We start from the raw sequence: 14,437 nt of genomic DNA, 5'->3' as shown, positions 1-14,437 counted from the left end.
CCCTTGTCACTTGAGATCCAACTTATTGCAGCATGTTAGCTACCCTGATACCTACACTGAGCCGCCAGATTTGCAAGGTGACATTTAAATAGCCCGCATTGTTGCACTCCATACCGAGCTACATCTGGAGCCAGTGGTCGATTCGGCTGCTGTCTGCCTTCCTCGCCAGGCAGATGATCCCTTGCAGAGCTCATGTGCCCCCACTCCATGTTTGAGCAGTGTGTGACCTGCAGCCAAGGGGAAATGCAGCGGCAGTCGATGCCAGACAAGAGCAGAGCTCTGCATCCCACCCAGCATCGCCGGGAGCTGGGACAGAAGCGGAGGCACTGACGTGGGGAGGATTTGCCAAGGGAGGCCATCTCGTAACGCGATTTTAATTGACGGGCTGTTCTCCTTCCCAGAGGAACATTCATTTTCATACCTTGAAATGTTTATCAGATGAGCCTCAGATTCGCAGTAAATGTTCGCTCATAAAACTGAGCGACAAGAGGGAAGTTGATTGCCTCCGTGTAATAAATACATCACACTGGAGTCCTCGTGAGCCCAGTTTCCATGAAAGCCACAGGTTACTGCAAACAGCTGCTCGCGAGAAGACACGCTGACAGCCAGATGTCCCAACCAGACGGTTTACATTAAGGAGACATTAAAAACTTAGCTCATAGGTGGCCCTAAACCAGGACTTTCTGTGGTCAGCAGCATCTTGGCACCTGGCTTGCTTCATCCTGCTCGTCTCCTTCAGCAACAACAACCCCTTTCCTGCTCCCCCCATTCCTCCTACAAACACCAAATGAGTCTCGCAGAGTTAATTTGTTCCAACAAAACAGAGAATCTGTCTAAAGCAGTGAAGGTTTAATGCTACTGTGTGTTCAGACCTTTGGATCGGTGCAGCAAGAGCGCTTCCTGACATGGCAACAGGGAGATTTCTTTATTATTTTCTCATACTGTATTTTTGGACAATCCTTGTGACCACTGCGAACAGAGCCTGGCTGTTAGGAGGAGGCGGGAGAAAGAATTAGGTTAAAATCTTCCCTCTGTGCCCCTGCCTGCGGCTACCAGGAACAGCAAGGTCAAGATGTGGGGCTCACAGCTCTCCTTCCCTCAGGCAGGTCCCCGGGCAGCAGCCGGGGCGGCCTCATGAGATCAGTGCATCCCCAGAGCAGCTGCCTTCTGGAACCGAGGGGAATGCAATGTACCGATGGGAGGCTGTGATAAGAGGCCATCGAGTCCCGGACTCATTATCCTCTCAGATGAGGGTCTGACAGACCTGGGTCAGTTCTCAGTAGAGTGGAAAAATCTGCATTGATGACAAAATCGTCCCATATGGGAACAGAGCAGACGGGCAACCAGCCCCTCCTGCAGCAGACCGAGGAAGCTCGTCCTCCCTCTCACTTGGCACCTTCCTTGGCAGCCCCCCGTCCCCTCCCACCCCTCTCCCCACACCAAGAGGGGAGCAGCCGTGTGGAGCCATCACTATCAGAATCCCTCTCTCCACCATTTATGATGTGGGTGATGACCTCCTAAATCCATCACTCAAGAACCGGTCCCTGGGGACACCCAGAGTGGGGGCACCCTGCAGTGGAGCTGGGCTATGGGGGAGCAAGGAGGGGCTGCTTCATCCTTTGGAGAGCCGGGATCTGGCCATGAAAATGACCCCCACCTCGCTCCCCTGCTGTCCTCTCTTGATTCCTGCCCTTTAATAAGGCAATAAATTATTGTTTCTGGCAGGGATGAGGTTGGTCAGCATTTAGGAAGATTTCATTTCCAGTATTTGAAAAGGTGGTCGTTCTGACCCGACAGCCCTCCGCAGGGAGCACTTGGGTAATACCCAGCGCTTGATTTATGGCGTTAAATTGGCAGCCCAAGAGCTGCTCCTGTAATTTATTACCCAGCCTTCACCAGAAAGCTTCTCTCCCTTTCTCACCCCTCCCCTCACCCGCTCTGTCTCTCTTGCTCCTTATTTTTTTTTTTAAGAGGGAACAGCTGACAGCCAAAAGCTAAATCTAATATTTACACATGACTTCATTACCTCACTAAAATAAGTGACTCAGTCTCAAAGCAGTGAAACCCATCAAAACTGGGGCTTTGGTGCCGGAAACCAAAAGTGAGGGACCTGATTCCCTCCCTCCCATCACCTGGACCATGGTGCTGTGCTTTCTCAGCATCCTTGTAGAGTCAGCTCATCGTGTGCCACATCCCTTTCTTGGGGCTGATTGCACCGAGCACAACTGCAGATGCTGCAGATGTGGAGACCACCGACCCAAGAAGCGTTGACTGCAGCAAATGAGAGACCAGCAGGTCTGCATGGTTCAGCCCTGCTGCTCTTTGTTGAGCTGTAGATGTAGATGTTCCTGCTCCTTGCAGGGGAGTTGGATCAGATGACCTTTGAAGATTCCTTTCAACTCAAACCATTCTGTGATTCACAAATGAGAGTGTTTATCTGGCCAAGAGACCCATATGTCTATCAGGAAAAGAAGGCAACGTGGTCATTTTTAGCAAAATCCAGGTGATCCTGGGGTGGTGGAACATGTAATGAAAATGGGAGAGTAGGGAAGACCAAGGGAGATGGAGGGAAATGGTCAGGTTATGCAGGAGGGAAGTGAGAGATGGGCTGAGAGGGCTGTGCAGGGGAGGAGACAGACAGCTGGTGAGATGGGAGGAGGAAAAGGGAAGAGCTTGGCCAGCAGATGTGTGTGAGCATGTGCTGGGGTGCCCAGCCCTCAACCTGATTAAGAGCAAGTCACTGTTACCTACCACTGGGAAATGCCTCAAAGACTGGCCGCATCCACTTGTTGGTGCTCTCCTCTTGTGCAAGCCTGGGAAGGCCTCCTGGTGAGCTGGACTAGGAACCAGTTTGGGAGAAAAGCCATTGGATGCTTGATTGGCCTTCAGGTGGACAACTTCTCCATGTCAGTGAATCCCATTCATCCCAATGGACACCTGCACCAGCACAAGCCAATGGGCAGGGATAAGCTGGGAAAGGAGCAGAACCTACTTTTGGCAATAGAGATGATTTATGGTAAATAAGGGTCACCACAGAGCTGTGGCCCTGGAAAGATGATAGTTATCCCATTGAGAGAGAGGCAGGTCTGGTTCAGTGCTCTGCTCCTGAGCATGGTCTGCTTACAGGAATGTCCATCTTACAGGGTGGATGTGGGCTCTACGTTTGGCCAACCTCCCCTTCAAGAAAGAGCAGATGTTATGAAACAGCTGCTCAGCATTAAGATGGATAAGCTGAAGGACTGCTTGTGGAAACAAACTGTGCTCTGCCTTTGACTAAAGAGCAGGTTGGACATATTCATCAGGGCAGGCTGATTGCACATGATCCCCTTTGGTCCCGTCCACCAGCAGCGAGAGTGATTGAGTGAGATCTGTTGGCCTCATTGTAGCACCAGGCACTGTGGATCTTGGTTTGCTCTGAGCTGAGCTTTAATCCATGAGTCTTTCCTGAGAGCATCTGATGCCACTGTGGAATTTCACACGTGTGAACTGGGGGATCGGTGGCACATCAGGAGGCGCTGATGTGCCCTTGTGCCTCATCTGCCCTCCTTCCTTGCATCCCATACTGGGTGCTGCTGGTGCTGCTCCTCGTTAGGAGCTCACAGCCCAGGCTGCAACGCCGCTCAGCTTCCATAATCAAATAATCCCCATGTTTATGCCTCACTGACTGACAGCGCTGCCTCTGACATATCATTATCAGGAATTTACATTCCTCCAGGAACTGTGAAATCCCCTAACCCCAAATCCAGAGCTTTCCTGTGGCACCAGAGGGAGAGGAAATAATCTGTGATCTTGAGACTTTCAGACCACTGAAGTAAACCCTCTTCCCCTCCCTTTGTTTGATTTAGCACTTTGCAGACTCCCACAAGGGGATTCTTGGTTTCTAACGGGTTTATTTTGTTTTGTCTTAATGTGTTGTGCTTTTTCTCCTCGCTCTTCTAGTGTCAGTCCTTTCGGGCCATTTGCCTCCTGGAGACTTAGGCAAACAGAGCAGGGAGGGCAGCACTCGTGGGCTGGCAGTACTGGGGGTCCCCACGGAGTGCTGTGGAACATGTGGCACTCTGGTGACCACCTGGCACAGTTCAGGGCACCCGAGCTGCTCTGCTGCTCATGCCTGAGGTCCCTCCAGCCCCATGCATGGATGTGTATGAACTTTGACACAAAGTAGAGCTGCTCTCCACCTAAAACAGGCAAGGCGATGTCTCAGGTCATGGTTCTCATCCATTGAACCTCATGAGGCTCGACAAAGCCAAGTGCAGGGTATTGTGCTTGAGTTGGTGTAATCCCAGGTATATGTATGCACTGAGAGAAGAACTCACTGAGAGCAGCCCCACGGAGAAGGGTTTGGTGTATAAAAGCTGGGCATGAGCCAGCCATGAAGATGGTTGGAGGTTGGAGCACCTCTGTTACGCAGACAGACTGAGAGCTGGGGGTGTTCAGCCTGGAGAAGGCTCCGGGCAGACCTCACTGCAGCCTTCTTAAAGGGAGCTTATAAGCAGGAGGGAGAGTGACTTTTTACATGGGCAGATAATGATGGGACAAAAGAGGGAATGGATTTAAAAGAAAAAGCTCTCTCTTTTTAAAAGAGATCAGATTTAGGTCTGATGTGAGCAGGAAATTCCTTACCTAGAGGTCAGTGAGGCACTGCTGCCTAGAGATGTGTGAGTGCCCATCCCTGGAGGTGCCCAAGGCCATTAGATGGGGCCCTGGGCAGCCTGAGCTGTGAGGTCCCTTGCAACCCAGCCATTCTGTGGTTCTGTGATTCTTGCCATGAGACAGAGCCAGTGATGGAAGCCATGTGTGCCCTGGGGACTCCTCTGCTCCTATTTCTGGTTCTTCCCTCCAGGAAGGCACACCTGATCCTGCGGAGGCTGGAGAAAGTCAGCAGTCACTGCTCAACGCTGCTCCGCAGCTCCTACATCCAGAGCCGCACCGAGACCATGCCCTACCTGTTCTGCCGCAGCGAGGAGGTCCGGCCTCCTGGCATGGTGTGGTACAGCATCCTAAAGGACACCAAAGTCACGTGCGAGGAGAAGATGGTCTCCATGCTGCGCAACACCTACGGGGAGTCCAAGGGGCGGTGAGGGACGGTGCCGGCCTGGAGCTGTGGGAGGCAGAGGGACTCCGAGGAGTCGAGGACTCGTGATGTGCTGAGTGCTGCTGGGGTTCAGGGACGGGAGGTGTTCGGAGGGGTGAAAGGGGGCAGCGAGGCCAAGCAGGACTTTCTCACATCAATGGCAGAGAAACGCGAAATCTGCAAGTTGGACTTTAATTTCCTTTCCTTTCATTTTTTAATTTTTTCCAGAGGAAACAAACAAACAAACAAACAAAAAAACACAACAAAAACCAACCGACAAAAACCCAACACCTGATTTGACTCAGCGCAAAAGTCTCTCCTTTTTAATCTTTTCTTACTGAATTTCCTGGACTACACACTCCGAAATGCTGGGAGGAGGCGATATCTGCAGGAGGCGAGAGCCTGAGCAGGGGAACTTCTGGGCCTGGGGATCCCCTGCCCACCCGGAGCTGTGGGGCCAGGAATTTGGTGCCACATTGGCCGAGGACGCCAGGAGCATCCCAGCTGTGAGCGCGTGGCCCAGAGGTGGATGCCAGGCAGGTGCCAGGACGTTGCGGACACGCTGGGGGTTTTTTACCACTCCAAGGTAGCAGAATGGCTCCGTGCCTTCGTTCGCAAGGCTCCCGGCAGCTCGTTCTGTGCATTAAAGGTTCATATTAAGTCCATCTCCGTGCTTCCTTTGGTGTTTCTTCCTGATGCTGTCTCGCCGCTGCTTCAGCTGAGAGGAGAGGACTCCCCCAATGGCCAACCCCAAGGACCAGAGACCGGCGCTGACCCCGAGAGCAGGCGCTGGGAGAGGAGGGGAAAGTGCAGCCTCTGTGTAGGGTCCTGGCCCTGCCCAGCACCCATCGCAGCCCCTCTGGGAGCTTCAGATATGTGGGAAAGCCCAAGAAGGAAGCCAGGGGCTAAAAAGACATGGAGAATCTGGTTTCTTTTACTGTCAGATGTGGGTTAGGCTGGCCCAGGATTTGTGTGGGTAATGGATTTTTCAGTCTGGTCGCCAAACCAATGAGTGCAGGAGGGTGAGAGGAAAAAAAAACAACAAAAATCAAAGCAGCCCAAAGCTATTGCTTTTTCTTTCTTAAAGCAAAACAACAAACCTGGAGGGGGGCTGGAGGGGGAAAAGGAAACACTGTGGGCTGAATGAATCAGTTCAGTCAGCCCAAAGCAAACAGTTCTGTTTGTTTTTTTTCCAGGTTATTTAACCCTTTAAAGTAAAGAAAACAAGGAGGTGAGTTTCAAAATGGACGTGTTTTGAAACCAAACAAAGGTGCAGGATTTGATGTGGAGGAAGTTCAGCCAGGCTTATCCTTCTTGAGATAAACCTCTTTGCCTGCTTTGGCTAATTGTGGTCGTGTCTCCCACATTGCTCTTGTTTTTCCCTTTTTCCTTGCGTCCTGTCTCTTCATTTGTCTTGACCCACATGGATGCTGCAGGCTGGGGAGCCCTCCAGCACCTGGTCAGTGTCCTGCTGGAGCACACAGGGGAGCCTTTGGAACAAGAGCACCACAGGTTGTTTGGGAGCCCTTTTTTTTTAAAGCCAAAATCTCTTTTCCTGTTTGGTGTTCCTTGGGGTGGAGAGGACAACCTCAGCTTCCTGCAGCCCAATGCACACTTTGCATTTCCTTGCCTGGGTCTGATGAGCCTCAGTGCATCTCAGTGCCATCCTGCAAGTGCAACTGTTGGCCTCATCCAGAGTCAGCTCCCAAATCTTGCACCTCAGGAAGCGGGCAGCTCTGCTCGAGGTGTTGCAGCATTATTTGCTCAGCTTGGCTATTGTGAGAAGCAAAACAAAGCAAAAACCCTCAGACTGCGAATGTGCTGATGGTCCCAGCCTGATGGACCTGAGTGACACTGCTGGCATTTTCTACGATGCCAATGACACGGCAGGTGGGGATGTTGTGGTGGTTACAGGACTAGCGCTATTATGGGATGCCTGACTGCCACGAGTGCAGTGTTGTAGGAACTGGGAATGGAGGCCGCACGCCAAAGCCCACTCATATCCTTGGTGATGCTGGTGGCAGCACGGGGGGGAATGCAGCAGGCGGATGTGCTGGGGCAGAGTGGCAGAGAGCATTTGGCAGCCGTTCAGCTGTCGAGGAGCACACAGAGCTCTCATCTCAGTTCCAGCCCCAGGCAGACTGTGGCCACGGATGCTGCCCGGCGCGGCCGACCCAAGCCAAACAAACCCGAGGAATTCGTCGAGGTTACACATGCTTGGGCTCGCGGCTGAATGGAAGGTTCTGTGTTTTCTAACTGGAAATTTTGGAGAATGTTACCATCAGGCTTTCAAGATAAATAGTTGCAGTCACAGCCCAGCAATGCTGGCCCATGGGCTCACGCTCTGCCGCATGCGTGCCCGCATGCAGTGTGCACTGCAGCCATCCTCATCCTCCTGGGTGCATTGGTGGGAAGGAGCAGCACGAGGGGCTTCGTCTGCAGGCATTGCTCACCTGGCATCTTCCATGTGCTCTCACTCCTGTCACACCCATCCACTCCAGCCCTGGTTTTTTTCCTTTTCTTTTTTTTTATGAACACCTGTAGTCAAACAAAGGGCCGTGGGCTCCAGCTGAGATGGGACGCTTGCATGCTTCTTAAAAATAAATGTACAACTGGGAGGCAGGGGGTAGCTTCCATAACGTAAGCTGGTAGGTAATGTCTTTGTAGGAAGGAGGTGAGAGTGGCTGTTGGCACCAGTCCTATTTTCACTGTAAGTAAAATGACCAGAAGGCTGCGGATAGCAGGTGACAAGACTTGGTATCTACAAAAAAAACCAACCCAACAACAACAAAAAAACCACAACTATTTTGTGCAAGCTTTTAACCACGGATGGTCCTCACTAGGCCTGAGTCGCCCGGAAGATCATCAAGACCTTCAGAACTATTTTCATACATTACTGCCTCTCCTGAGCGTAATGTTTTTAGGATCCTTTGGCTGCGTTTTATCAGCAAACTTTTGGGCCAGGGGGTGAGTGGAAGAGGCCTGGGAACAGCTCACCTCCCTTCACTGTGCCTTAGGCCATGGCACCCGAGGAGGTGCACTGGGCAGCACAGGGAGCACACACATAGGCACCATCCGCTAACGGGCACAGCTGGATGCTCATCTGATCTTCAGGTGCCTTCAGTACATGGGAAAGGTGAGCAGCTTTCCTTACACTCCAGTTTCTGGAAGCCTTTCTTGAAGTCTCTACATCCTTTTGTCCACATTGCTTCATGTTGCCAACAGCTGCATTTTCCCATTCCTACAGTTCCCAGTGCCACACTTGGTGGAGGAGCTGTGGCTTTCAGCCAGGTGACGACTCAGATGTATGAACCAGGAGCAGCTTCCCTGCTGTTGCATGCAGCGAACACAGTCAGCTCCCTTGGTTTATCACAGCCCACAGGACCCACGGCGGGTGACACGGGTGTCTGCAGCCACACAGTGCTTGGTGGCACAGGCTGGCTGGCATTGCAGCTTGGGGCTGATCAGAAAGTGACATCCCTTGCTTTCCCTCTGCCACTTTTAACATCAGCTGGTGGCCCACTCTTTGAGCAGTGCCTTCAGCCCTCTCTCAATGCAGGTATTGATGCATGTTTTCCCTTCCCCTGCTCTTCAGCGATTGATTTCCAGACAGACACATGAACTGGCCATAGGAATGGTTGTTTTGGCCGCACACTGCAATTGATTGTGCTCGTGTGGTTGTGCACATGTGAGGAATGGAGATGAGCATCGCTCAGCGGCTGCAGCACAGCCCAGCAGGAGCTGCCTCTGTAGGTTGCTCCTGTCTTAAAGCCTGTATTAATGCTTAATAGATCCTTCAATGCACAGTTAATTGATTTATGTATTGCTATAGACACAAACCGTTTAATACACCGTTTATAGGCCTTTTTAGCTACGGTGTGTTCTATTGACAGGGCCGTTCAACGTGCTTATACTGCATTAATAATGCATTGGCCACTGACAGGGATGCTATAGAGGCACCATGGGCTGTCACTCTCTCTCCCCACTCGATATATTGCAGTAGATTTTGACAGCTGAAATGCAAAACATCTTTTTTAGTGACTCACTTATGTCAGTGTAAAAAAAAAATATTAATTTATTGCTGCCCTTCAGTTTATTGCCCCCAAGCGCCCCATAGACTGCAGTGTGGAATTCATTTGTTGTTCAGTCCACAGCCTCTTTACACACGACAGTCAGTATTAATGCCACATTTCTAAAAGCGGGCAAAGTGTTGCTTTTCAGTAGTGCACATACATCAGGATGGCAGACAGAGCTGTCTGCCATTATAGTCCAACAGCAACAAAAGCAAAAGGACCTGCAAGTGGTGCAGCACAGCCATCATCAAGGCTCTTACCCACATGCTCCAGGTCCTCTCCAGCCTCCCTGTCCTGTCTGGGCTTCCCTGGGGAGTTAAATCATTGATGAGGGTGAGAGTTAACTGGGTTAACAGTGACCCTCTTCAGAATCAATAGGGAGTCAATAACTGTCAGGGCTGAATGGCACCTATCCTGACAGCGTGCACAGGCCCAGTTTGGAGGCGTCGATGCTGAATCAATTCACATTGTAAATGCTGAGTCGATACACATTTCCCAGCTACAGCAGCACAGACATCCCTCCCCTGCCTGCTGCAGCAGCTCCAAGCTGGGAGGTGGGCTGGGGTCTGCACCACGGGGTCCTGCTGCGGGGTGGGCATGGATCTGATCCATCACTCTGCTGAGCAAAATGATGTTAAATGGGACACAGAGCCTCATTCCACAGTGCCCACAGGGTTCTGCATCTGGCACACTCAGCCCTGGGGTGCATGCAGATGGCTTCCAGCCTTCCTCCCCGCTTAGGTCATACTCCTGAGTCATGGCGAGTTCCTGTTGGGACTCATCTGCTGGATGACAGTGCTGTGCAGCTGATGGAGAATGTAAGCAGCAGAGGGCAGGGGAAGAGTCCTTAGATGTGCTGGGTGGCAGACAGGTCACAGCAGCGCGGAGCTGCAGCCTGGCACAGCCCCAGGTTGTCGCTGAGGCCAAGCCTTAACGTGTGAGCGCTCTTTTCCAAGTGATGAGGGCACTATTCAGGCACACTTACGGGCTTGAATGTTTCTCTAAAGGTTTCCCAATTGAGACAAAGTGGAATTCTTCAGGACAGACCCCATTGCCTCAGGGTCTGACGGCGGAACCAGACCCATTGGGTGGCAGGGAACCACACCACACCCCGGGGGGGGCTGCCTCCCTCCACCAGCCCTGCCAGAGCACTGTGAGTGCTGCAGACCCTGCCTGAAACTGAGGCAGGGGAGCACGTGGCAGGGCAGCCCGTACAGCTGTGCATCCAGATGTGGGACCACGCTCACCCTCCCACACCCAGCGATGCTCGGGGCCAGCTCGACCGAAAGCAAAGACGTGGCAAAAGCAAGCAGTCCAGTTCAGAACTCTTTAATACAAGCTTATATTGTTTGTGTTTCTGATTCTCTGTTCTCCCAGCATCTGGGGACATTAACCCTCATATGTGTGTGAGCATGTGTATGAAGATATATACAAAATCACACAGTTAAATATTTAAGCATACAAGGTATTATATATTTATATAATATAGAACTTTAGGGTATAGGAATCAACAATGGCAAAATATTTCTGATGAGTCTGACAAAACTTTTTTTTTTTTGAGTGAAACATGACCTGTTCTTGAAAGACCAGAGGAAGTTGTTGTTTATTAAAAGGAAGAGAAAAACCTGTATAAAGAAATTCTGTGAAAATGACTTCAAAAAAAACCTCATGAACCAAAAAAGGACAACTGTTAAAAACTGTATTGAAAAAAAAAAAAAAATAAATTAGATGAACAACTGTGTAAATATAAATTAAAAAAGATGACAATCTTAATAAATAAGCTTTACTATTTACATCTTTATATATTGCTTGGAGACTTAAATTAGATCCGTTAAAAACAAACGAACGCAAAATAAAACCCAAAATCGGAGCAGCAAACGTACAGGCGTGAGGTACAGAATTAAGGGTTGAACTGTATTTTGCTTGGTTCTTTTTTTTTCTTTTTTGTTTTTTTTTTCTTTTCTCTTTTATACAGTAGACCAGTAGAATTCTTGTGAAAATAGATCCTCAGCACTTCATTGGAGTATTGGTTGACGTCGCTTCCAAAAGGTGCCAAGAAAGATTCCATAATAATAATAATAACCATAATAATCATAATAATTATAACAATAATAAAAAGATACAATATGATACATAAATATGGAAGAGCAGTTGGTAATATGAATACATTTTTCTCTAGACGAGATCACAGTTTTATTTGTAAATATTACACTGATATATATATATAATATTACACATATAATATTATATATATATCATATATATTTATATATATATATTTATATATATAGTACGGCTCAATCCTGCTCCCAGTGAAGTCAACAACAACAACAACAACAACAACAAAAACCCCTGTTGACTTGGTGGAAGCAAAATTCAGCCTATCATCTGCAGACAGGTACGTAATTACAGAGGCCGTACAATGCAAGTTCCACAATGGTTCCAATTCCCTCTTTAATTGCTGGTGAAATGTTTCATTAAAGCCCTCGTTCTTCACACTCAGAAGATGGAAACTGGTGGCTGAATTGTGGCCTCACCAAACGAATGAAAAAAACAAAAGACCAACCCAAGCCAGAATGGGAACCAAAGACAAATTGGACTCATAGCTCTGCATCTTGACCTCGCAGGACTAACAACACCGAGTAGCACCAAGATCCTCGTCTGTCACGTGAAGCCAACGCAAGTCTTGGTTCTGGCCTCAGAGGAAGCGATTATTATTCCTAGTGAATCTTGGATGTGTAGATCAGGTGAAAAGGGGAACAAATCCGCTTGCAAAACTAAAAGTGAAACAAAACCTCAGGCCCTGCTCTGCTCCTGCTGACACGACCTTCCGACACTGGTTCCCCAGGTGGCAAGAACAGCCCAATACAAACTCCGATCGAACAAATGAGCCATAGCTCCAAGAAAAAACATTTGGGCCACCTGGGCCTGCTGGAGCCTTGGTTACCAGAGCTTCAGTCATGTTCCCATTGACCTCAGTGGTCAGCAACTTCCAGAGGCAAGAGGACTGGTCCCTGGCCTTCAAGGTGCACAACACACAAGGCCAGCTGCCCGCTCAAGGGAGATGGCCACAGCGGGAGGATGGGATGGCACGGAACAAACGTGGAGGATATCACCTTCACTGCACCACTGAGACTTACATGGGACCACTGAGATCACAACCGTGACGGTATGGAGAACGGTGTCTAAGCTGGGCAGAAGGTCTCCTCCCAGGGACACCAACACACCCACCGAGTGTCACTGAGGCATCATGGATGGAGCAGGGGAGGTCAAGATGAGGCCAAAGAGGTGGCGATTTCCATGGCATCCAAAAAAATTAAAAGGACAAATCTCCAGCTCTAAATACCCTTGGGCATCCCAGCCTCACCTGACCTCACCGTAACACCTCCTGTTTTCTAGCTTGGCCTCAATTGGGATTGACGGGGCAGAGGGGCAGAAAGGGGACATCAGCGCGCCGCTAATGGGATCACCTATCTCCTCCCACTCATTCCCAACCTCTTGCGACTCCTCGGGATTCAGACTGAGCAGTGCTTCTGAGTGCAGTAATTAGAGCACACTGAAATACTGGTTACATGTCTGTGTACAGTTGGTTAATGTAAAAATGAGCACAAATACTCACTTAAAAACAAAATGAAACAAAAAAAATCTGGAAAAAAACCAAAACAAAACTCCCCCCTCCCCCCAGACAACAATATACCAGGGGAAAAAAATACCTTAGTCTTAGTTCCTGGACTTATCACAAAGCACAAGGAAAACAAAACCAGACAATGTTATAAAACCTCACAGTACTTCTAGGGAAATCTACACTTAAGTATCTACCTCTACTCAGCTGGCAGAATCAGTGTTTTCCTTTCAAACTCACAAAAATAGGCTCTGCTCTTCTCTCTTCTTGGATTTGGATTATGTGGGTTTTCTTTTCTCCTATTTTTTTTTTCCCACTTGAATCCTTTGTAGCAAGAAACTTTTGTTGGCTATTGGCTTTCTTTTTCTCTTTTTTTCTTTTTTTTTTTTTCTTTTTTTCTTTTTTTTCTTTTTTGTTTTTCTTAAACACAGGTGAAACCTAGAACAAACCGACAGTTACAACCAAGTGAAACCGAAACCGGAAGGGAGGTAGCTGGAACCCGACTCCAAGAGTCCTCTGGTGCCATCCTCCTTTCTCAGCCTGGGAGGGGACAGCAGGAGATGCAAGAAAAGCGGGATGACACCAGCTCAGCCCATCTGCGAGAGGGTGGGGAGGGAGTGGGGTAGCAGCTGATAGGAGTTTCCCACCCCATCCCGCACCATACACTGCTTTCTGCTCCAGCTTGCCCTCCCTCTGGCCTTGGAGACCACTGGTGGCCCTTTGAGTGCAGCCTTGGCTCACAGTCTGTGACAGAGATGCTCTTGGCACCGATGTGACCTGGACTTCATAAGCAGCTAAATTTCATCAGCATGAGCACCTTCTCCTATTCCCCCAATTTTCTTGTTCAGTTTCACCCCGCGTCCCTCTCATCTCGCACTGGATGTCCATCACCATCATGAAGGCTCATTCCCCAGGACTCTACCAGGCAGTCAAGCTACCTTACAGCAGTAGATGCTGCAAGGCCATCCAGTTGGTCAGGTATTCAGATCCCATGAGTCCCCTCTCCTTGTTCCCCTTAAAGCAATCTGATCTCCTTGAAAAATCAAAACGTAGCGTTCGTAAGTTAATGTGACTCAGAGCAGCATCTCTGCTCGCGGTGCTCGCAGCCCCTCTGGAGGAGATGGACAGTGCCAAAAATGGAAAAAAAATATATATCAAATAGCAGCATGGAAAGCCTCCGTGCGGGGAAGGGACCTGGTCGTCCCCAGACTGCCGAGAGCAGAGGCTGGCCCTGGCAGGACAGAGTCACTCAGAAGGCCCTGAGCCACAGCAGCAAGTGGCAATAACGCTAACACAGACCTGTCTCTCTTGGGCAATTCCTAGGTGGGAAAAGCAGATGGAAAATCTCCTCCATGCTGAGCTGCAGAACTGATACAGGAGTTTTGTAAACCGGTCTGCCATCAGGATGCATGCAGGGCCTGAAGTGGGGATTCCTACATGGGTGAAATCGGGGTGGTGTGGATGGAAGAGTTTCTGCCAAGACGCCTCAGGTGCTGATGTGCTGGCAGCCTGAAAGGGTTTGGAGGTGCTGTGCTCCTCCAATAGGCTGGATGGCACGTGAACCAATTACCAGCAGAAAGGAGGATGAACGACTGAGAAGGAAGCAACCTTCTCCCAATTACTTATTTCCATTGTTAATTAGGTGGCAAGAAGAGCAAGTGGAAGTTT

The 14,437-nt window shown here is 49.6% G+C and overlaps 1 protein-coding gene across 4 annotated transcripts in view; it reads left to right on the top strand.

Moving 5' to 3' along the window:
* The window catches only part of ASTN2 (astrotactin 2), a 264,246-nt gene extending 251,002 nt beyond the window's left edge, over window positions 1-13,244 (top strand). For 3 of the 4 annotated variants that reach the window (XM_048965611.1, XM_048965613.1, XM_048965615.1), the window contains one exon: window positions 4,844-10,874. In XM_048965611.1, the coding sequence (XP_048821568.1) occupies window positions 4,844-5,081 (238 nt within the window). In that variant the 3' untranslated portion in view covers window positions 5,082-10,874. Of the gene's footprint in view, window positions 1-4,843; window positions 10,875-13,200 lie in introns of those variants that run through there. The other variant, XM_048965614.1, reaches the window with a different exon arrangement.
* The last annotated feature ends 1,193 nt before the right edge of the window (window positions 13,245-14,437 follow it).

Source organism: Lagopus muta, chromosome 19 (assembly GCF_023343835.1).
Source record: "Lagopus muta isolate bLagMut1 chromosome 19, bLagMut1 primary, whole genome shotgun sequence".
Taxonomy (NCBI): Eukaryota; Metazoa; Chordata; class Aves; order Galliformes; family Phasianidae; genus Lagopus; species Lagopus muta.
This window is presented reverse-complemented; position numbering and strand designations above follow the sequence as displayed.